Source organism: Neopsephotus bourkii, unplaced genomic scaffold, assembly GCF_033783945.1.
Source record: "Neopsephotus bourkii isolate Nb327-2 ecotype Australia unplaced genomic scaffold, CSIRO-AGI_Nbou_v1 NB_1003, whole genome shotgun sequence".
In the NCBI taxonomy this organism is placed as follows: domain Eukaryota; kingdom Metazoa; phylum Chordata; class Aves; order Psittaciformes; family Psittacidae; genus Neopsephotus; species Neopsephotus bourkii.
The window spans coordinates 31,756-55,587 of record NW_026901494.1 but is presented as its reverse complement, the minus strand read 5'-3'; the positions used below and the strand labels follow the sequence as shown (position 1 = coordinate 55,587).

At 54.7% G+C, this 23,832-nt stretch overlaps 1 protein-coding gene across 1 annotated transcript in view; it reads left to right on the top strand.

Annotated features, from left to right (window-relative positions):
* Positions 1-2,344: 2,344 nt before the first annotated feature.
* LOC133215780 (netrin-1) overlaps positions 2,345-23,832 on the top strand; it is a gene marked incomplete at its 3' end in the record, with an annotated part of 51,950 nt that continues 30,462 nt past the window's right edge. The window contains exon 1 of the mRNA XM_061360015.1: positions 2,345-3,682. Within this exon, the coding sequence (XP_061215999.1) occupies positions 2,659-3,682 (1,024 nt within the window). The remainder of the gene's footprint in view (positions 3,683-23,832) is intronic.

Here is a 23,832-nt window from a genome sequence, read left to right as displayed (position 1 = left end):
CGTCAGGAAAATCAAACCCGAAGTGGGAAGTGGGGAGCAAGCCTGGTGGGGGAGACTGCCCGGTTCCCGAGCGTCCCCTACTCCATCTTCCCGGAACGGCCCCAGGCCCCTCTGACCGGCTGGGGAGGACAGACACGGGACCGGGCCTCGCGGAGCTGCGCCTCGGTCCCCGCGGGGCTGCTTGCATGCATTTAATAGCTCGATGGCGAGGTAATTAGAGGGAAGCCTCAGTAAATCACGTTAATGGCCGCAAGAGCCATTACAAACCCCGGGGGTTGTGAAACACCGAACAAACCCAGCGAGAAGGACAGCAGAGAAGCGAGAGCCTCAGCCCGCGCCCCGGCAGCACCGGCCCCGGGCTCGGCAGCTCCGGGCGGTTGTTAAATTAACACCCTGCTAATGGGATTAAGCAGCACCTCGGGTTTGCCTGGCAGTTTCGCGTGGGTCAGGTTTACTTAGTGTCCCCCCACCCCCATTATTTTGTTGTGAGGGACTGGGGGATCGTTAAAACCCCTCCCGGATTGTGAAGAAACGCTACAATTTCAGCCCTGCTCCCTGGATCGTTCCGGGGCCTGCGAGACGGTCTCGGGCATCCTCTTCCCCAGAGGAGAACTGCTTCTTTCGCCGGGGAAATAGCTGGTCCCAGCGCAGCACGGATACGCGTGGCCGCAGGAGGAGCGCCGGGCAGGCAGAGCGGGGCTCAGAAGCAGAGAGAGGTGATGTTCATAGCAGGCCCCCGAGGTGCGGGGTGGTATCTATGGTTTCGGATCTGGGGCTCCCGTCTGGGCAGAGCAGGCGGCTCCGGGGCTGGGCTATCCCGGAGGATCGGCCATCTCCAGCGGGGTCACTCGGACACAGACTCGGGGGAGCTCTCCGGGGCTGGGATACACCGACACTGCCGCGTGTGTGTCCTGGGTGCGGCTGAGCCCCTGGGCGGCTCGGGTGAGACCAGAGGGACCGGGATGCCCCCAGTCCCGGGCCGGCAGCATCCTCATACACTCCTGCATTCCGCCGGGGAAGGAGCGGCAAGGGCGTCGGGAGTAGGACAGAGGGGCTGTTTCCCGGGGAAGAGTTAACAAATCCGGGCAGTGGAGGGGCTGGGGAGCAGGTCCGGGAGGGGGCGATGGGGGCAGGGAGGCTGCGGAGCCCTGCTGCCCTGCAGGGAAGGCGGTTGCATTGCCAAAGACTCCCCGCTGGGCTAGCAGGCCCGGGAGCAGATTAATCAGGCACTAATTCAATTTACAACAACCACTTTTATTCAGCTCGGTGGCAAAGAATTCAAAGCGGGGAGAGAGACGGGCGGAGGGGAGGGGGCGGAGGCCGGCCTGGGGCCCGCCGCTGCCCCGGCCATCCCCGTCCCCTCAGGCCGCCCCGCCGGGACTCGTCCTGGAGAGGACCGCGCGGCCGTGCCAGGGCCCGGCCGATTGAGTGACACGGCGCAGGCAGCGCTCCGAGCGAGGGCACCTCCGTTGGAAAAATAAAAGTGCCCTTTTAATGAAGGAGGGAGGGAAGGGGGGCGAGCAGGGCGGCCGGGAGCCGCGGGAGGGAAACTCCTCCGCTCCCTCCCGGCACCATCGCTCCGGAATCCGGCTACCGTTCCCAGCGGCCGGCATGTGGGGATAGCGGGGATCGCGAGGGAAGAGCCGAGCCGGAACGGAGCCGGACGGAAGCCGCCGTCGGGCACCGGGGTCCGCTGGGGCTGGCGGGAAGGGGATCGCGGGGCTGGGGCACGGCCCTGTGCGGGACAAGCGCTGCCCTTTAACTCCTTTCTCGCTTTAACGGGAAAAGCTGCAAACCGACTCGGAGCGGCGAGAGGCGCCGCGCAGCCCCCGTGCCCGCTCTATCCCGGGGTGTAAACCGCCTCTTCACCGAGATCAGGCTGCTAAAATAACCTGCTGGGGCTCGTTAGTCCCGTGTCATGCCCACGGCTCCAGATCTCCCACAGCTAAACTTCCACGGCATCCGGTTGCCGTTGCCGGGGTAGAGGGTCCCGGGCCAGAATCGCCGGCAGCGCCCTCGGAGCGGGCAGTTGCCCAGGCGGCTCCGGGCTCCGCAGAGGACTGGGGCTCTGCCCGCGCCCCTCCCGGCCCAGCCCCATCTGGCCTGGTAAAGGGGAGGCCAGCAGTAGTCAGGTGTGGTCGGGCCCGATCCTGTCTCTGCCGGCGTCCCCGCAGGTAAGCAGGGAGCTCCTCCCGGCGCTGCCCCCGTCCCCAGCTCCCGCGGAGGGGAGGAGGGCCTTTCCGCGGCTCCTCGGGGCGGCTAGGGATTTCCGCGGTGGCGCTGGCGCCCATCGTCGCTGTATCGGGCCAGGCTCCGTCCCGCTCCCATCCTCCCCACCCCCCCTCCGCCCTCCCCGAGGCCTCTGCGTGTCTCTGGCTGAGCCGCCAGTGGATGTCGTTGTTCTGTTCCTTGAGCGCGATGTCACTCCTTTAGCATGACCTCAAACGCGGCGGGGGCTGGGACCGCCAGTCATCCTCCGTGCGAGGGCCGGGGCGGGCGCGGGCGGGACCCAGCCCCGCCGCCCGCCGCACTTTTGTGGTGCCGCCGCCGCCGCGGGCTCCCCTTTCTCGGCGGGGCTGGCCGCGGGGCGGGCGATGCTCCGCGCTCTCTGAGCCGCCGCACCGCGTCCGTCGTCCGTCCCCGCGGAGGCCGCGCAGGATGCCGCGGAGGGGCGCGGAGGCGGCGCTGGCCCTGCTGCTGGCAGCGGCGTGGCTGGCGCAGCCCCTGCGCGGCGGCTACCACGGCGGGAGCATGTTCGCCGTGCAGACGGGCCAGCCTGACCCCTGCTACGACGAGCACGGGCTGCCCCGCCGGTGCATCCCCGACTTCGTCAACTCGGCTTTTGGGAAGGAGGTGAAGGTGTCGAGCACCTGCGGGAAGCCGCCGTCGCGGTACTGTGTGGTGACGGAGAAGGGCGAGGAGCAGGTCCGCTCCTGCCACCTCTGCAACGCCTCCGACCCCAAGCGCGCCCACCCGCCCTCCTTCCTCACGGACCTCAACAACCCGCACAACCTGACCTGCTGGCAGTCCGACAGCTACGTCCAGTACCCCCACAACGTCACCCTCACCCTCTCCCTGGGCAAGAAATTCGAGGTGACCTACGTCAGCTTGCAGTTCTGCTCACCGCGCCCCGAGTCCATGGCCATCCACAAGTCCATGGACTACGGCAAGACCTGGGTGCCCTTCCAGTTCTACTCCACGCAGTGCCGCAAGATGTACAACAAGCCGAGCCGCGCCGCCATCACGAAGCAGAACGAGCAGGAGGCGGTCTGCACCGACTCGCACACCGACGTGCGTCCCCTCTCCGGCGGCCTCATCGCCTTCAGCACCCTGGACGGCCGCCCCACCGCCCACGACTTCGACAACTCGCCAGTGCTGCAGGACTGGGTGACGGCCACCGACATCAGGGTGACCTTCAGCCGCCTCCACACCTTCGGCGACGAGAGCGAGGATGACTCCGAGCTGGCCCGCGACTCCTACTTCTACGCCGTCTCCGACTTGCAGGTCGGCGGGCGATGCAAGTGCAACGGCCACGCGTCGCGCTGTGTCCGTGACCGCGACGACAGCTTGGTGTGCGACTGCAAGCACAACACGGCCGGCCCCGAGTGCGACCGCTGCAAGCCCTTCCACTACGACCGGCCCTGGCAGCGAGCTACGGCCCGGGAAGCCAACGAGTGTGTGGGTGAGTCCAACTCCGCGGGTCCGAACACGGCGGCAGACGCGGGACAGGGAAGGGGACAGGGAGCCGAAGTCCCCGAAAGGGCAGGGAGAGAGAGGGGAGAAGGAAGGGCCCGATAAGGGACGGTGAGCGAAGGGCATAAGGACATCCAGGGACCCGGCAAGGGACCTACGGGGAACGGAGAGCGGGCAGGGAAAGGCGAGGAAAAGGTATGGAGGCATCCAGGACACGTGAGGGATGGTGAGGAAAAGGCAGGATGATGGTGAGGGGACATGCAGGACCCGTCAGATACCGGGAGAGAAAGGCACGGGGACATCCAGGGACACGGCAGCAACGGGATGGTAAAGGCATGGGGACATCCAGGGACACGATGAGCAGTGCGGGGACATCCAGAGACGGGGAGTAGGACATGGACACGCAGAGACATGAAAGGTAGGACAGGGCGAAGACACTGAGGTACTCGGGAGCTTAGGGCAAAGGAGGGAACAGCGAGGGCTGCTGAAGCACGGAGCGGGGAACATGAATGTGCTCGGAAGCGCAGCGGATGGGACACCAGAGGCGCTCGGCAGCGTAGGGCAGGGGACACCGAGGTACCCGGGATCGCACTAGTGATAATACCGAAGGACCCTGAGGTGCAGAGCTGGGGTCACGAGGAACTGAAAACCATCGGGCAGGGGACAGCGAGGCACTGGAATTTGGGGTAAGGGATACCGAGGGTCTCCGAGGCGTAGGACGGGGGACACCGGAGGCACCCGGGAACGCAGGACGGGAGCATCGGGGGACTCTGCAGCGCAGAGCAGGGGACAGCAGGAGACTCGGAAGCGCAGGGCAGAGGACACCAAGGAGCTCAGGAGAGAGGAGAAGGGACACTCAGGAGCCCGGGAAAACACCGCTCGTGTTTTGGGAAGCATTGCATAGGGTCTCCCTCCCGTCCCGGGCAGTTCCTGGCCGGGGGTCCCGCGGCGCACAGAGCGGGGTCCGGTCCGGGATCCCGGAGTTCTCCGGCAACCGGCTTTCCGGGGACACAGGCTCAGAGCCCGCCGCTAAGCCTCCAGCTCTCCCGAAGGGCTCCGTGCTCGGACGGGACGGGGACTGGCTCGGGCTCCGGTTTTCCCCGGCAGGGAAAGGCTTCGGGAACTCTCCCATCGCTGCATCCTCAGGGCGTGCGGGCGGTCCCGGGGACCTGAAAGAGCCCCAGGAACAACTGAGAACAGGGGAACAGCCCCTTCGCTCCTCGGGGAGCGAACCTCGGGGGTGAACATAGCGTCGCCACAGCCCTCGACTGTGGGCGAGCCGTATCCTTCGGGCTGTACCCGAAGGGAGATGGGGGTCCCTCGCCTCTGCCCGGGATGGCCAAGGGATGATGAGTTTGGGGTGCTCCTCCCTTCTAGTCCCCGCTCAACCCTCCGAAGGCTTCCCTCCGGTCTTCCACCCCCCGCTCCCCAGCGGGCTTCCCCTGCGCCCGTGCTCCACTCCTCGCCGCAGTTTAGGGGGCCGGTGACAGCCCCCGGGACCAGCCGGGTGCCGGTGGCCGTGGGTGACCTAGCACCGAGCCGCGGAGAACGGCCCCGGCGCCTGCCGCCACCACCTTGTTTACACGGAGAACACGTCCGCGGCTTCCAAAATATTTGCAGCTCCGACGATAGGAAAAAAAAAACCAACCTCCATCGAGAGGCTCGCGCTGAGCTTTTCTTTTTATTTTTTTGCCTTCTTTGTCTTTGTTTTGGTTTTTGTTTTGTTTTCTCCTTTCCCCAAATCACAATCAGATGTGTCTCTTGTGAAGGGAGCAATGTCTTCGCCGGCGCCTTCAGCAGTGCGGCACGGCCAAGCCTGGGTTATCTGGCGGGAGAGGGGGACCTGATCCCGCGGCAGGGAGAGATGCGGGGTCCCGGTCCGGAGCCTCCTCTCCCCGCCGGGATGCGGCTCCTTTCGGGGTCCCGGGGCGAATTCGTTTCTCGGTGAGTGCCTCTTGCGTGGGTCGGTAGTGCCGAGCGATTTATCCCCATGCTGGCTTTGAGTCCTGATGCCGGGATGAGGCTGCATGTCGGGCTCTGCGCTTCCTCTTCCTCAGCAGCAGGTCCGGGAGCAGGAGGGGCTCAGCTCCCCCACGGCTCGGTTCATCACTCCCTGTGTGCAGAGTTCCCGCTATCGTCGATGTCGTATACATTTGGTAGGATCCCGGGGTGCTCTTGCATCCTCGGTCCACTCTGCAGGGTCCTGAAGTGCTCCTCAGAATGTTCAGCTCTTAGGCTGGCGCCGAGCACTTACCGTCCTTCTCCTTTCCAATTGACTTCCAATAAGAAGGGAACAAGTTCCCAGTTTCCAGTAAAATGTGTCACTTTTGTGCCAGGCTTCTCAGCTCAGATCATGCACAGTCCTGGCTGCGGCAGGCTCTGCAAACCAAAATCACTCCTTGGATTTTTTTTCCCCTTTCCCGCTGACTTTGCTGGGAAGTGAATGTTTTGCAAAGACGAAGCTACCGTAAAATAATTCTCCCCAGCCCGTTCCCCAGGGCCGTACCTGTCAGTCTGCAAAACCAACCACGGCCAAACAACTGCGTGGACCTGCCAAGCCCACACTGCCTACAATAATCCCTCTAGATAAAGATCACAATAACCCCATTCAGCTCCCACCCACTTGCTCATGACCATCGGCCCACCCCGGTTTCTCTCCGAAATCCAGAGACAAGGTCGGGCTTTGCAGTCACCCGAGGGCTCAGGACACGGCCTCCGGTGGGCAGAGGCAGGGGATGAGCAGTATGTAGGGGGGAATGTTGCGGCCACTTGCTGGAGAGATCTTCAGCCTCTTGAGAGGGAAGCCAGAGGATCACAGAATCATAGAATGGTTTGGGTGGAAGGGACCTTCAAGGCTCATCGAGTCCAATTCCCCTTCGATGAGCAGGGACATCTTCAACTAGATGTAGAAGGCCAGAACCCCCTGAGCAGCTGTGGCCAGGGGGGCTGTGAATTATCCAAATGAGCTGAATTTGCCACAAGAAGTGCTCTGAGAACTGATTATTTTGTTGGTTTGTTTGGTTGTTTTTTTTTTTTCACTGAATTTGCACTTCATTATTTTTTTTTTCTGGAAAATTGGTCTTTGGGTTTTTTTTCAGGCAGGGAGAAAAATGACAGAATGTGTCTGCTTTGCTTAAAAATTTGGGTGTTTTCTTTGGTAAGCCCCTTCCCACTGCCAAACCCGAATCTTTGTTCCTATTCATGCTTATTTGGGGCTGGGAAAGGAACGTGCTGGGGTTTCTGACAAAAAGTCAAAATTTCCCACGGGAACGTTTTTTGCCAGCCAGATCTGATTTTTCTTTATCACTTCTTGCTGCCTCAAGAACCCAGGCACCACACACAGAGGGGACAGGGCTGGCTCGAGATGTTCTCCAGGGACCTCTCCTGCAGGAGCCCAGCCAGCAGAGCTTTGCACAGATTCACATTCCCATCAGCTTTACCTGGCAAATAACTCATCCACGTAGAGCTTGGCCTTGCAGTCCAGCTTTGGCCAGGCGCCTGGGAGCTAACATGCTCCAGGGAGGACACAGCTTGGAGACAAACTTGGAGGTCTGTTCTCCATCCTTCCTCTCCCCAGTGCTGGCGGGCTGGCTTCATTTGCTCAGTGTTGGTCCAACCCAAGCCCCTTGTCTCCAACCCAGTTTGTCCTGATGAAGTTTCCAGCTCCCCTGTGAGAGGAGATTGCAGCTGGAAAAGGACTGAACTAAGATGCTGTCAGAGCACAACTGCTGGTGAGCTGGTGTGGACACATGAAAACACAGGCAGGGCTTTGGCCAGTTTTAGAGACGCCAATAAAATCGATCAACACCATTCCACAGTTCCTCATGAACCATGGTGTTTTTTAGAATGATGCTTTTGAATGCTCCCTTTGGCTTGCACAAAAAACACCTTTGCATTTGCCTTAGCTGGAGAAAGTGCTCTGAGAAAAACCCAGGCTGCAGCCCACTAAGGCACGTTGGGAACGACCTCCAGTCTCCAGTCCCAGTGCTGGTAGCTCTGGGGCTCTGCAGCCCTTTCTCCTATGGGGCCGGGGGATGCACCCAGCGATTGCATGTGTGCCTGACGTCAGCTGCATCTGCAGGTGCCTGGTTCTGCTCGGATGTGATGCCCAGAGAGTGTTTAATGATCACAAGTGCAACTGCAGTGAGAGAAACGAAACACTGTGGTCACATATGGGATTTGGCACTAGCCACTCATGAAGCCTGGTGTCAGGCTCTGCTCCGCAGTGTGTGCTGCAGTTGGGTTCCCAGGCTGGGATGTGTCTCATGTCAGAGCAACCTGTAAGCAAGTTTCTCCTCCAGCTAAAAGGAAACTTATCTCAGACAAGGAGGGGACCAGGAACTGCTAAAGAACAGTGTGCCAAACACTTCCAATGAAAGACTTCCTTCCAAACAAACCTGGGGCTTTCTCATCTCAGTGGTGGCCCAGGGTATTTGAAGGGCAGAGCTTACAAAAACAGCCTGTGGGCTCCCTTCCATCCTCATCATAACCAGGGAGATCAGATCCTTCCCCAGTTGTCAGCTCTTCTCATTCTGGTCCTTCAGAGGGATGTAAGGTGTAGGATTTCATCTCAGGGGCTTCCTGGTGTCAGACAGAGACTTAGGTAGCTTTGCAAATCCACCTGTGTGGGATGTGTGAGTGTCCCAGGTGCTTACCTTCTTCCAGAGGGAGGTGGAAGGATGCAAGTGCTGTAAAGCAGCAACAATTCTTATCTGAGCAAAGAGGCTCCAAGTAGGATTTTCAAGGTGTCCCTGCAGGATTCCCGGTGTGCCGGTGAAGGATCCTCAGGGTGCAGCATCCTCTGCCTGTGAGATGAATGCTGCTGCCTGGGCTGGGCAGCGCAGCATGACCATGTCTCTAGACTGAGCCAGCCAGCTCCTAGGTGGATTTTGGAGGTGCTGTGCGGTGATACTACCCATTACCCTCTGATGACATTAGGGATACTCATAATTTCTGTTCTCCAGGTTTGCCTTGTGCCTCAGTTTCCCCATTTATTGATAATAAAGGTGAGCTGTGCAGAGTGCTTTGGATTTGGGGTAAGGAAGGTGTGAAGCAGAATCGTAACATCCTTGTGTTGCGGGAAGCATTGCAACAGGGGCAGCTTCACCAGTGGCATGGCACCAGCCAGCACCCTGTGCAAGGGGACTTCTCATGGCACCGTCTGCCATCCATGGAGCTTCAGGTCCTCTGCACCCCAGTGCAGCTCCTGGTGGTTCTTCTGCATGGGGAATTGCATGAGCTGTGGGTAACGCTCTGTTGCTGAGCAGATGGGTGCTGTAGCCATAGAAATATGGGCCCATAAGCTGCTGAGACTCCCATTGTAGCCTCCCAAGGGGGTCTTGCATGGGCAGAGCTTTCTCACAGGCTTTTATTCTCAGGAAGCTTAAAGTTAAACTGATTTCCAACAGAAAGGTTTTTACACCAACAAACAAACAAACAAAAAAGCGCAGTTAAGGCTAAAACAAAACCAGGCTTGGCACTCTGGGTTGGACACTTGCCTTCCCTTGAGCTTGTCCACGGCTAATCTCTGCCCTCCTCTTTCTGGGCCAAAGCATGTCATCCTTATTCAGCCTATGCTGTCCTCCTTCGGCAGGCTCCCTGTGACCGCCCTGGGGGACGTGCTGCCGCTCCCAGAGCAGAGTGGGAACCGCGGGATGACTCTTGAATCTCTGCTGCCTGCAGGGCTCCTGCTTGTAAAACACCCGGGGTTCTGGTTTTGAAGTGGGGGCAGCTGGGATGTGTGAGCCTGTCTCAATATTCTTAATGTATCTCCCCTTTATCCTCGGGGATGGGGATGGACTTTCTGAAGGTCGCTGCCTTCTTTAGCCTCTGGTCTCTCCGGTCTTCCTTTTGAGAAACTCTGCTTTCAGGTGCAGTTCCTTTGGAGGCTTGTGTGCTTATTAGGAGCTATTGCGTGCAAGGGCTGGGCTGTGAAAGCAGGCTTTTACTGGAGACTTCTGGAGGATTTTGGGGTGCTGTAATGAGTTTGTTTCCCAGCCTGGGTCAGGATGACTGGAACTAAACCATCACCCTTCATAGCACTGCAGAGGTTGTACATCATTTCACCCCGTGCTGCTGTCTAACAGCAGAAATAAACCAAAACCAGCCCCAGCACCCACCAAGTACATCCAGCCTTTCCTACAAAGCACCAACAGAGCTGCCTGCATGCAGGACACATCAGCCCTCACCATGGCAGGGTGCTTCACAGTCCCCAGACTCATCCCCACCCTTTTCAGTACTTAAAGGGCCTATAAGAAAGATGGGGAGAGACTTTCTAGCCTGTGTGATAGGAAGATGGATGATGGGTTTCAACTGAAAGAGGGAGATTCAGGCTGGACATGAGGAATAAATTCTTTACAATAAGGGTACTAAAACACTGGCACAGGTTGCCCAGAGAGGTGGCGGATGTGCCATTCCTGGGGATGTTCAAGGCCAGGCTGGATGTGGTTCTGGGCAACCTGGTCTAGTTGAAGGTGTCCCTGCTCATTGCAGGGGGTTGGACTGGATGAGCTGTGAAGGTCCCTTCCAACCCAAGCCTTTCTGTGATTCTGTGATTTATTTGCAGCGTGTTCCTGATTGCACCAAGCAGATTGCCCAGTTTTCCAGGCAGCAGCAGGGGAGGTTGGGGTTTTGCTGCCAGGACCAGCCCGTGCAGGCAGCTTAGAGCTGGGGAAAGGGTTCTGCGGTGGCAGAGCCCAGCAGTCACATCTGCTCAGTCCCCAGGGTGTCTCTGGAGTGGTGGCTGCCACTTGGCCTTTGCTGCTGCAATCAGCAGGGGACATTTCCTTTGCATAACCCGAGCTCCCATCCTGAGCATCCCTGCCAGATCCCTGCTGCTTCCCGCAAGGCAGAGTGGCAGAGCCAGGGAGCCTGGCACCAGTGTGGGGCTCAGCCTTGGCTCTGCAGCCCGGTGGTTTGGGGACACATCTCTGCAGCCCAGCAGGAATCGAAGCACAGTTCCTAAAGGAACAGGCCAGATCCTCACCCAGCGGGCACAAACCAGGCTCTGCCAGTGTCAGCACCTCCTCCAAAAGCCACGCTTCAAAAAGTCCCTTGGCCAGGGCTGGGCTGCCTGGATGAAGTGACAGGCAGGCTTTTAGAAAGATATCTGTGTAATAGCTTTCATTTACAGGGGATTAGGATGCCCTGGGGACTGATAAGGAGAGAGGGAAGCTTTTCCTACTCTGAGCCAGTGCAGCCGTGGTGGCTATTGGGGGGTCTTGGCTGCTCCTGCTCACAGCCTTGATCCGCGGCATGAAGGGGCTGAGCCACACGCTGGTGGAGTTTGTGTTAGGCTCAGCTGAAGGCATTTTGAGCAGCACTAGTTTTAGTTGAGACTGGAGTTTAAAAACTGATGACACAGAGAGACTGCTTTATCCTGGAGCTCTGTGGGGATGGTGCGGGCTTGTTTCATGGCTAGTTTGTTCTTTTTGACCTGCTATGGGGAGCTGCTGGGATTGGGAATGCTTTCTGGTGATGGAGAGCTAGACACAGATCCAGCAATGGCGAATGATGGAGCAGGAAGAGCACTCCCCAGTTTCTCAGGGCACTAAGGAGTGGGGGGATTTCTTTCCCCCCTGTTCCAGGTGGGAAGTAAAGAAGGAAACTCAGGAGGATGCTGCTGGCTCAGTGGTCCCCACTTCACGTGCCTGCTTTCCAGGCTGTGTGCTATGTCCATGCTGGGTCATCTGTGAGATTCCAGCTGTTCTGTCCCTGATCACCACCCTTACACATGCCTGCATACTCCAGGTTCACAGGTTTGGATGGGGAGATGGATAGCAGTCCATGCCATCTTTCCTGGTGTATTTCAGAGCCCATCCATCACACAGATCCCTACAAGGCTGCACTTTGTGGCTTGGTGTGGATCATTGTGATCTGCACTTCCTTTCAAACTGAATATGACTATTTTGATGGCAGCTCCATGGGGCAAATTAATGCCCCTTAATGTCAGTCATCTGGCTGCTTAGGCACCCGTCTTAGTCAGACCACAGTGGAAGGAAAGAGCAAGGACAGTACTTGTGATCAGGAACAGGGATTTTTGTACACCCACTGGGGATTGCCCAGTGCCCAGTGCAGCACCCTGGTTTGCTCCCACAGCCCCAAAGTACTTAACTTCAGGTTGTAGATTGATATTTCTGGTTGCTCAGGAGATGCTCTGGGAAGAACTGAGCCACACATGCAGGAAGGTGAGGAGGGGCGAGGGTGAGACAGAGAGGGCAAGCCAGATCTGAACCTCCCTGCTCTCAGTCTCCTCTTCATGGCAGCTTTTCCCTACACCCTGCTCCTCATGCAGGGAGGCTCCGGCTCTTCCGGAACCACTGGCCCCGCAGCGTGCAGTAATGCACAGAATCCACCAGGAGGTGGGAATGGGGCAGAAGGGATGGGAAAGGTAAGGTTGGCATCCCCAAAACTGAGCCCAGCCTTTAAAGCTTGTGTGAAGAGCCCAAGCAGAGAGGAGTCTGCGGCACAAAGGCTGCTCCACCTGAACAGAATCACAGAATCCTAGAATATTTTTCGTTGGAAGGATCCTTAAAGCTCCTCCAGCTCCAACCCCTGCCACAGGCAGGGACCCCTTCCACTGGAGCAGCTTGCTCCAAGCCCCTGTGTCCAACCTGGCCTTGAGCACTGCCAGGGATGGGGCAGCCACAGCTTCTCTGGGCACCCTGTGCCAGCGCCTCAGCACCCTCACAGGGAAGAGCTTCTGCCTAAGAGCTCAGCTCAGTCTCCCCTCGGGCAGGTTCAAGCCATTCCCCTTGGCCTGTCCCTACAGGCCCTTGTGGAAAAAACCCCCCACAAAAGTAGCCTGTCCCAGAAGCAAATTCAGACCGGGGGGGCTGTGACTTAGGTATCAGGACACTGTAAATGGAACAGGGAAGAAGGAAGGTAAATGACTGCAGATAGAAAAAAAAAAATACAGTTCTAAAAATCAGCCATCATGGTACAGGAGATGAGCAGAGGAGATGAGCATCCTCAGGATGCCAAAGCCGGCTGTTCCCTCCTGGTGCTGGCGAGAGGCCGTTTTCCACCCTCATCTGATAAGAGGTGCAGAACGAGCCAGGCGGCCGTCGTGTGCCTTGCCTTCCTCTGGCGTTGCAGGCTGTCCCGAGCCAGGCTGTTTACTCCATCATCTGCCCGCCCTTTTGCAATAGGGAGTCAGTTCTGGTTAATGTTGGAGATCGTAACGTGATTACCGAAAGCCTCATGAAATTAAATCACTTTGCTTCAAAGCGGCTGGGGAGGGGGAGAGTGCCTCTGGCAGCAGGGATGGCCGAGCGGATATTGAAAGCAGACTGGTAGCCAGTATTGCACTGCACACAATTGAGCTCTGACAGTGTGAAGGCAAATACAAACAGCAGCTTGTGTTTGCACACAAAGGCTCTGTGCACCAGTATCCCCAGCCTTGTACTTTACACCCTTGGCTCTTGGGCAAAAAGTCCTGGGAGGGTAGGAAGGAGGGAAGCTCCACTGAATATTCAGAAATGAATTGAACTGTGCAAACATGCCATTGGGAAGTTCTCAGTGTAATGCTTTGGATCAGCTGCCCACCGGGGCTGGAACACAACTGCTGGACTTGAAAGGGCAACTTTCACGCTGAAGCAAAACTGGACAAAAGAAGATAAATGAAACGGGCTCCCGGCGGGGTTTGGTTTGTTTGTTTTTGTAACTCAGCTAATATTCCTGCATTGTTCAGCCCAGTGGCCCATGTCTGTCCTTCACACGCTGCTCGTAAATTGGGGCTGAGCAGGCGGCACAGGCAGCAGGCAGCATGGGGCAGGGACACGCTGAGCTCCTCAGGCGCAGGGCCCTGGGGACCATGAGGTTGCCCTCTGCTGCCATTGTGGGACAGGGAATCAGATGCTTTGCAGTCTACGGGGTTGCAATTACATGGAGCTGTGCCAGGAATATCTGAACCTGAGCAGTGATGCACAGCCCGGTTAATTCCCAGGTGAACCGGGATTTAGCCCTGGGCATTGCTGAGCACAGTGCATTGTCTTGCCTAGCAGAGGGAGGGTCAAGAGGACCTGTGGACTAACACAGCTTTGCTCATTCTGCAGCTGAGTGTGGCACATCCTAATGATTTCCATGGAGCTGGCAGCAAATCTGCTGAGATGTGCTCGAGTGCTCCCAAACTGTGGTCCCAGTGCTGATGTGTCAACCACCTCCACTCTGTGGTCCAGCAGCAGGGCAAGGAGCAGTGCTCACCCTCCTTGCACCCTGTGCGTGCCCAGGGATGTGTCTCTGTTGAGTTCAGAGCCTGCCCGGGGTGAGGGGGATGCTGCTTTTGGGAGATTACAGAACCATCAGTGTTGGAAGGGACATCTGTTCCAACACCCTGCCAAGGCAGGGCCATCGAGAGCAGGTTACACAGAAACGTGTGGGTGAGTTTGAAATGTCTCCATGAATGGATCATGTGTACAGCATCAGGGCATTGCAGGGGCACAAAACAGCTCAAGTGGACACAGCCAGGTTAATACAGGCACTCAATCTTAAGGCAAAAAGACCCTCAAATGAAAGCCTCTTGAAAATACACTTTTCCCCAGGATTTTAGGCAAAAAGAACCAGATCTAATGCATATTTAATATCGCAGTATTTCTCTAGTTAGCACTGAGTAGGCAAAAGCTTAATGATCAGCTGCATAATAATTTTGATTAACTCAATCAGCAAAAACGGCAATGCCTTTACAACATTAAATCATGTTTAACATGCTCCAGAGGATTCCCCTTTCACAAGTCTCTGCAAACCCACCAAAGGTTCACCAAAATCTGGCAAAGTGGCTCCTCGGAAACGCAGCCCCAGAGGAGCTGTTTGTGAGTCTCCACAGAGTTCCCCCCAGTCAAAAACAAAACCAAACAAACCCAACAAAACCCCAGACGTCTCATCACGTGCTTGGGGAGACCAAAGAAATCCCCTGATTTGGGTGACCAATGAATGTCCCCAGTGATGAAAAGCGAACAATTTGTCGGCAGCCCATGCACTTGAAAACGAATGATCCAAATTATTCAGCAAGTCTCCCTGGATAGTGAATCCATTGAAAGGGGATCGAGACAAAGTCATAAATTATTCATTACCCAAAAGAGAATGAAATGCATATAATCATCATCATAATAATAATAACAGTCGTAAGACTAATAATAGCAACAAGAATTCAACCAGCTTTGCTGAGAGAACCAGGGCAGCATGAAGACTCACAGACTTTATTCTCCCCTTATTGCAGCACCCCTTTACAGCAGCTGTAATACATAAAGGAATGTAAAGTGGGCTGACATTTGCAATAAATGTATTTATTGCCAATAATTTGTCTCGTTTGCCTTGAGGAGGGGTGATGTAGTGTTTGTACTCCGGTCCTTGGCAGTGAGAAGGTCCACGAATTCACACACATCACTGTTAATTGCTAGCTGTAATGAATTTCTCAGGTCCTGGACTACTTTAAGGAGTTTGTGGAAGTGGTTGCAGCAGAGGCATGCACTGTACCACTGTCCCTGGAAAATTTATAGGTGTCCATGAACTGAAAGAATAGTGGAAAGTGCTGGCCTGACACATATCCCTGGGATTCAACTCTTCCTGACTGAATGGGACCTTGATTGCAGAGTCACCGGGACCCATTGAGGCAGTAAGAGAGCTAAGGAGAGGCCACAACACTTGTCACACAGCCCGCGAGTTTCCTGTTGTAGCTGGCACGCATGGTTTTGGCTGAGAAAACCCTGCTGCAGATACGCCTTGTGCCTGAGTTTGGTGCGTTGCAGCTCTCCATCATTTTGTTGCCCTTGGGACCCGAGATTTCATTTGGGCGTCTTTCATTTGGGACCCTCTTCCTCCAACCTCCCTGGAGGGATTTGCTCCAAGGGGAGCGCGCTGCTGGGCAGTGCTGGGTGATATGGAAGATCCAGATACATTGATATGCTCGCACCGTGTTGTAAAGCGCCCGACTACAACTTTGGCATGCAAATGAATTCCTGTTTGCAGTGAAGGGGCTCAGCCGTGGCACTCGGCCATCTCCCAACGGTTTCCCATAGGTTGCCCCATGCTTGCAGGGGGGGTTGGAAGGGCTGTAGGGTCCCATCACCACCATTTGTTTTCCTCAGTTTTCTCCACCTGCTGCACTCAGCAAGGAGAGGGGAGGTGTTCTGCTTCATGCACACAGGAAATACTGGCACTTCTAAGGCTGGGACGCATCAGGTTGGGCCAGGAAGGAGCAAAGCTCTTAACTCATGGCACCATCAACTTCGGGTGCTACAGAGCGTGCTCAGCATCCACATGGTTTAGGTTGAATAGGCCAATGCTGCAGCAAAATGGGGCAGGTTTGGCAGGACAGAGCTAGCCCATGGAGACCGTTGTGCCTAAATCCATAGTCATAGAGCTGGATTTTCGTGTTCTGGCTGAATTAATGTGCAATCAACCCTGCTCAGGTGGGGGAAGGTGTGAGACAGTGGGTTGATGGGGAGAGGCAGAGGAGGGTCAGGGGTGGCTGGGGCATGGTGGGGTGCCTGTGACCTGAGCCTGGTGCCAGTGGTGTGGTGGCTTCTGTCCCCACGGCCATGGCAGGAAAGCCAAGCCCATAGATCCTCTGTTGACGAGCAGCTGTAATGCACGAAGGAGGAGAAAGGGTTCCTGCTGGCATTTTCGTTGGAAGTTGACTGTGGATTAGATGGAGCACGGTTTTCATTACCAGCTCCATTTTGGTACAATAAATCACAAAGTAGAAAACACACTTCTGGCCTAGATTCTGCCCTCAGTTATGAGTGGCAGTAACTAGAGGCAAAATCCAGCTTCAGCGTTGCAGCCCATATGTTCACCTTTTGGAATTAATTTCTTCTGGTAATTTCTGTGTAATTATATGGCATTGGAGGCTGATTATATGCTTCCTCTCATGGGCAATTAATATTGCTGATCTAGTGCCAAGGGTGCACTTGGCATTGCACAAACCCATGAAAAGGGACAAGCTCAGGCTCCAGTGCCTGCTGCAAGGTGACAATCTGGACCCTGGTACCCTCAGTGAGGGGATGCTGCACACCTGCCCCCCAGAGTCCTCAGAGGAGATGCGGCCACCAGCTATAATTCAGCACAGACCAAGCACTGGCTGTTCAGGCACAGAAAGAACATGGAGTGTTTGTGCAGGGTCCAGCTGCTGCTGGGAGGTCAGCTCTGCTGAGGAAAACCTGTAATTGCAAGAGATGCTGTCCAAGGACGCAGCCCCGCGGGTGAGCAGAGCAGCTCCTCTCCCCGCAGCAACAATCTAATTTATATCTCATAAGACAGTTTTATTTATCTGAATTACCAATGCCTTTTCCCTGCCAGAGAACTGGCAGAGCTGTGCAAGCTCCCTGGGGCTTTGGCCGCAGCCCTTCTCCTGCTTGAGACAGAAGGAGTAGAGAGTCATAAAAGGAACTTCTCGCATTGGGTTATGGTGCCTATAAAATTAGCCCTGCTAGAAGCTGGCTGCCCATTTAAAGAAGCAATTTAAATGGATAACAAAGTCATCCCCCCCCCCCCAGCTTCTTTAAAAAAGCTGAGTTTAACTAGAGGAAAAGGAGAACAGGAATGGATTTGCTTGAGTCAGGCTTCTGCCTGGCTCAGACACTGTTGCTGTGGTGCTTGGGTTTGTTTGCTGCTTTCTGTGTGTGAATGGCTTCAGTTCCAATGAGATGGAGAGAGAGCAAGTGGGAGAAGGAGAAATCATTTCTTATCTCACCGCTGGCTTCTGTGAGCTCTGGATGGAGCCCTGCTCCCCTTCGGTGTAATTTGTTCTCCTCACCTGGGTTTGTGCAGAAGGTCAGGCTTGACTGATTGTAGGTTTTGTGCACATTGATGACCTTGTTCTGCCAGATGCAGCGACATAACCCGGAACAGGAGAGTCTGGAACCCGGCAGGGAAGGTGCAGCCTCCAGGTCACCCTTGCAACCCCTCCTCTGCAGAGCGAGGGCTCCCCAGACTCGTCCCCCAGCATTCTGCAGGGCGGTGGTGCTCAGGTCACGCAGCCACCAGCTCTCCCACAGCTCCAGCTGTTTTTAAGGGTCCTTAAATGGGAGAAGCAGCAATTTCATTTCTATTGGCAGTGCCTGGGGCCAGCTCTGCATCCCAGGTTGCAGGGAGATGAAACAGACTTTGGTCATGGTGCCCTTTCTTCATGCCAGGCAGAAAGGGGAAATTAATAGGAAAGTGTGGAAAAAGAGGGGATTTTTTCTGCATCTCCCATGTATGCAGCAAAGAGCACTTCTGAGAATCAGATTCACATCGTCAGGGGAGTGCAGCCTCACTGTGTCCACATCCCCACCTCTGTGCAAAGTATTTCGTATGTATCTCCATTATGTCTGTGCTTGGGGGCTTAAAATAAGCTCTGTCCCAGGCTGAGATGCCAGGGAGCAAAACACTCACCAAACCAGAAGTTGTCATTAGGTTTCAGAGTGAACGCTCCCTTGCAAAGCTGAGAGCAGCTTGTCCCTGTTAGTGCCACTTGTTTGCTGTGACAGCATCATCTGTTCTCAGACAGCTTTGACTCTCCTCCCCAGACCTCATCCTCAGGGCTCACAGGCTCACATTTTCCCTTACTCCTCTCTCTCATGGAAGCAGAGAGAAGGCAGGGAAAGCAGGGGCTGAAACCCACAGAGGGCAAAGAGAAAAATGGCCAAACCATTTCATAAGAGAGAAAAAAGCTGGTTTCACCCCACACCAGGACTGTGTAGATGGGTGCAAAGGCTTTGCATGGGTCTGAGTGCCCTTGGGGGGGATGAAAGTACAGTCCGAGGTCTGTTCATGCCTTGGGGCTTGCTGCTGGGGAAGCAGCCGTAGGCACTGAGCATCTCCCCAGGCTCCCAGCCCCTGAGAAGCCTCCTCAGAGTTTAATTTTTGGGAAGCTTTAACATCCCAGCTTAGCAAATGCTGAAAGAAAGGTCAGCTAATCCTTCACAGTGTCTGAATGAATTCAGGCCCAGGAGTCAGATTACTAAACAGGGGCGCAGGAGGCTGGGAGAGCCGCATGGATACAGGGACCCTTCCCATAGTCAGGCCTGGCTTTCTAAAGAAATGGATCTTTTCTTTCAGTTCTCATTACTCATTAGGAGGGGATGGAGGGGCGACAGATGCAGCAGAAGCACCCAGCTCCCCCCCAGCCCCCAGCCCCAGACCTGCAGGCCAGCAGGGCTTGGTGATGGGGCACCCCTAAAGAGAACTGAGCAAGGGTCCCTGGCCATGGGATGGACAGCTGGGGTGTCCTGCGGACTCTGAGCAGCATCTGTGGCCCAAGCATCCCCACTGGATACCCTACTCTTGGTCTCAGCACAAGCATTTGTGAAGAAACCCCCCAAACTAGGGTCCTCATGTCCTTCCTGGCTGCTTTGGTGGCTTTTTACCTATGTCTCTAGAGGCAGAAAAGTTCCAGTGCACCCTTTGCCAGGACACCAGGCACCCAAAAGCTCCAAACATCCACAAGGTGATGTTAACTGAGCCCATAGATTTAAGGCAATGAGGACATTTCTGTGTCCTCATCACTCAACACCATGCTTCAGGTCCCTTTTGTAGGACACACAGGGAACCCAAGGGACTGTGCTGTGTTCAAGCCCAGCTGAGCTGGGTGAGGTGGGTGCCCCTGCACCATGTCCACAAGTGGCTGGTCCCTGAACCATGACAGGAGCTGCAGGCAGTGCAGGCAGCCCCATGCAGGGCTGCACCCACACTGCTTTGTGAGCCCCTGGGTGATGACATGACAGGACCACTAAGGACTTGCCTTTCTCCTGCAAATCACTGTCCTTCTCATTGCTGGAGGAGCAGAGCCCACTGAATGCAGGCAAGCAGCAGCCCCCGCACTGTGGATGCACTGCGGATGAGCCATGGTAACCTGGCTACAAGAGACAACACAGACACCCAGACCCCAAGCCTCCCTGCCAGGCTCCCATGTCTCCCCAGCCTGGGTATTCAGGCCACAGGGTTTTTTCTCTATTGGCCCGTTCTGCATGGGAGGATTTACTTTCTTTCTCTTTTGGTAACTGCAGAATCAAGCGTTTGCAGTTCAAAACTTCCATCACCACAATGGCAAGCTGGTGATTCAGCCAGGAGCCCTTGCCCAGAGGAGGGTCTTCATCTTTAAAGTCCAGGGACCAGCTAGGAGAAAATGGAAAGGGTACTTTTTTCAGGCAGTTTGTGATGGCTCCAGCAAGGTGGGATGTTCTATCACCATGAGCAGAGCACCCAATACCATCACATCATGCAGATCTGCCAGGTCCTGCCCCAGTCCTCTCTGGATAGATCCCTCAGGTGTGATACCTGTCAAAAGCCATGGAGACAGCCTGGAGAGTTCAGAAGCATCCCTGAGAACCTGCTGGGAGAAGTGCTTGCAGGCAGAAAGCAGAGGCTCAAGCAGAGGGAGAAATGTGTGGGGAAATCATGAGCAGTAGCGTTAAAAACGACTCCATGTGTCTTTTGGGAAGGTGTTTTGAGCTGAAATTGTGGGGACCTTTCCAACTGTAGCTGTGATTTAGTGTCAGTGCCTATCCTGAGGAAACTGGGGTCGAGGGGAGGGACACAAACTGATGGATGAGGGCAGCAGTGGCAACCAGTGAGTCTCCTAGTCCTACTTTCTTCCCCAGTCCTTCACTGGTGTTACTCCACTTATTGGAGTTTGATAGAAGAGGAGAGCAGACTCATCCTCACTGTGATGGGGACCATTAAATTGAAGCTTGAGGTGCACAGCACTTCAAGGGAGTCACATTGAGCTCAGCCTGATCTCAGACTGAGCTGGTTTTCGGGTATAGCTGAAAATTTCTGCCTGCATCTTGCTGTGCCTTAACAGCTATAACATTAACCACAGGCAACAATGGGAGGTGCATAGTAAGTCCTCTGTCCCAAGACGAAGGCAGGGGATGAGGATGTGACTGAGAGGGGAAGAGGAGAAGAGGACATCACTGTCTTTGGCATGATCCAGGTCCAGGGTGCGCATCCCCTCCTGTCCAAGCCCTGTTCCTGCTCTGAGCTCATCTCAGCCTCCCTGTTAATCCCCTACGCCGCTACCGCGTCCTCCGCAGACGTTGCCCCCAGCTATTCAACTGCTCTCCGGATCATTAAACATATTGAGCAACACCAGTCCTGTGACTGGTTAATTAGTGAAGAGTTGACTAATTAGTTATTCGTGTTTACCAAGGGCTTTGAAAGTGCTCACTGTTATTATTTTTAATTATGACTGCGCCCCGGGCCCTGTTCACCTCCCTGCATGCCAAGTCTCACAGGGTTCACACTTTGTCTCTGCTACCCAGCGCTGGGTTTAAGATGGGAATTTGCCTCTTATCCTCTGGTTACCAGGTTTCCTTAGCAGCCTCTTGTGTGGGATTTTAGAAAAGCCCCTCACAAAGTTTTCCTATACCCTGGCACACTTCACTCACTCTTTCACAGCCATCTTATCCACTGAGGTGGCAGGATTTGCTCTTGTGAAGCCTTTGTGCACACGTCATTCCTCATCCTTTCCTGACTTTAATCAAACATCAGCCAACATCCAGACTTGCTCTCCCATCTCAGCCTGGGACGCTCCAATCCACAAGGCCATGGACAGTTCCAATTTGGAAGCCTCTCATCCTATGTGAGAGAAGCCAAAGTTTCCCATCAAAAGGAAAGCAAGGTTCTTCCCACATCTGACTTCAAGCTGGACACATGGAGAGGACAATTCTGGTGGAGGGCAGGAAGAGAAAGTCTATTGCAAAGATTTCATCTGCTGAGAAGAAAGCGAATGGGGTTTGTTAGTGAGGGGAGGGTCCTGGCAGCTCGGGAAAATCAGCAAGTCTGATCATCTTGGGACTTTCTTCATCTGTAAAAATGTCATCAGCTTGTTAAGCGATGTCATAAAGAGCCCCAGTCACCTCTTATCACTGTGCAATCTGGAGAGGAGTCTTCTAGCACCAGCTGCAGAAATAAGTTCCACCTCCACATAGTACTGAGATAGAAGAAAATCTGCCACTTGAGCAGACAATAAGCTATAAAAGTCACACAGTGCTGCCACAGGAGCAGGCTTTGGGAATATTCTTGTCCCCATTAGTTGATTAGGGGTAAGGTGGCCAACCAGAGTACACTGGATGGACATTACCCCAGGACTTGGCTGCTTAGTACTGCTGCCTTCACCCAGATCCCTGCAGTCCCCAGGTTACATGGCTTATGCTCTTCTAGAAACCTCACAGGGATGTGCTGTCAGGGCTTACCATCTCCAGGTAAGCCCTTAGTAACACTTCAGTGACTATAGCTATCCTTGACCTGTGCCTATGGTGATGTTGATGCAGAATCATCTGGACACGTTACTTGGGAAGTGGGAAGATATTTCCCCTTGCACTCTGAATATCCCTCTTGGAAATTCTTCTTCCCTCATGGATGCTAATGAAGAACAGAGCAATTAGGTGCCTAAAATGGGCATCAGTTAAAATGCCAGCAATCGGTGGGGATGAACCTCAGCCTCAGGCTCTGTAACTGGCCCTCAGACTGGTCATACTGGTCAGAATAAGGGACCCTGTTTCTAATCTGAGCAGTATCAGAGTCCCTTGGAAGTAAGGGGCAACCATGTGGCAATACCTGGCTAGTGTATTTACTGTAATTGAGGTGTTTCTGAACCAAAGATGGCATCCTTGTAATTAGTTTCAGTAGCATATTAGTAGTAATAGTAGTTTAATGGCTTCTTTTGCTTCTATGAATCACACACCTGGGTCACGATTTCAGTTTTTTATATGAATTAACTAGTATGGGATAGGGGCTTAAAAGTGATTGGGACCATCTGAAGTCCAACCACTTGATCCTCAGCTGTGTTCCATTTTTTCTACCCCTTCTTAAATGTCAGAGCCTTTAAGGTCCCCTAGACTGTATTTATGCTAGGGCCCCAACACATTACATCCCTTAAGAGCAGCTGCCTACAGGGCTGTGTATCAGGGACTGGATTAGGGGTCGTATGGGGTGTATGCAGCAAGAGCAGAATCACTGGAACTCAGTTTAGTGTCTGACCTCTGCACAGTCCTCTCACAAACCATGTCTCTGCTCCACAAAGCTCTTCTTGCAGTGCGTGAGCACCAGAAAACCTTCCCCATCCTCCCCACTGCCTCTGTGCTGGGATGGGGAAAACTCCTTTCCTGTGGAGTCCTCCTGAAGCAAGGCAGGACTCTGGCCGCGTTCCTCAGCCGGTATGGTTGATGGGATGGATGGAGTGGCACATCCAGCCATTTCCCACGGGTGCCAGAGGCATCCCTCGGGCCCAGCCCAGCATTGCCTCAACGTTTCCATCCGGGAAGAGAGCCTGCTAAATCTCTTTCTCTTTGGAAAGAGAGAGAAGCCAAGGAAGTCTGGAGTGGAGGGGAGACAAACACATCTGCACCTGGGAGATGTCATGCTTGGTTTTTCAACTCAAAATGGGCAGTGACAGCAGCTCCGTGGGGGTGTAAGTAGGGGGAGCGGCACGGATTTATAGCTGTGGGTCATGCTCAAGCCGAGCCAAGTATTCTGCCTAGCATCCGTTTTATGAACAAGATGAAGTGCAGAACCTCAAGTGCAGGCGCCCTGTTAGAGGAGAAAGCCTGGGAGAGCAGGAGCAGGGAGTGCACTGCAAGAGGCCACCCTGCCCTCTCCCTGCTTTGGGTCTCTCCTTCCAAGGGCAGATCTGGGGAGGTTGGGGACTGCAGTGATCAAGCATGACCAGACCTCAGCAGGTCCTGGGTTTGGTGCCACAAGCCTGTAGGAGTCATGTGCTGTGAGCCATGAGCACAGCAGCAGAGGCTGAAGCAAACAGGAGTCAAGAACCCCCTTGTTTCAAAACAAAATAAAATCCACAGCAATTCTCATCCCTGCAGGAGGGAATAAGGCTAGACAGAGAACTGAAACCTCTTAGACGGCTCCAAATTCAACACCCTGTTGGGCATAAAATTACTAGTCCAAGGAGATGCGGTAGAGATTGGCACAACACCACAGAGCATAAGGACCCAAGTGATGGCAGGATTTCCCTTTCTGGCCAGATACCCAGACTGAATCTCTTGTAAATTCAGAACCTCATATGAAAGATTAAACAAAATATCCGGAGGCTCCCAGTTCTCACTGAGATAAATGTGGTACAGACCTTTCCATAGATGTGGGCGAGATTGTCACTTCATCACAGCCTGGTACTGAAAGCTTAGTTTCAGCTGGTCTTTG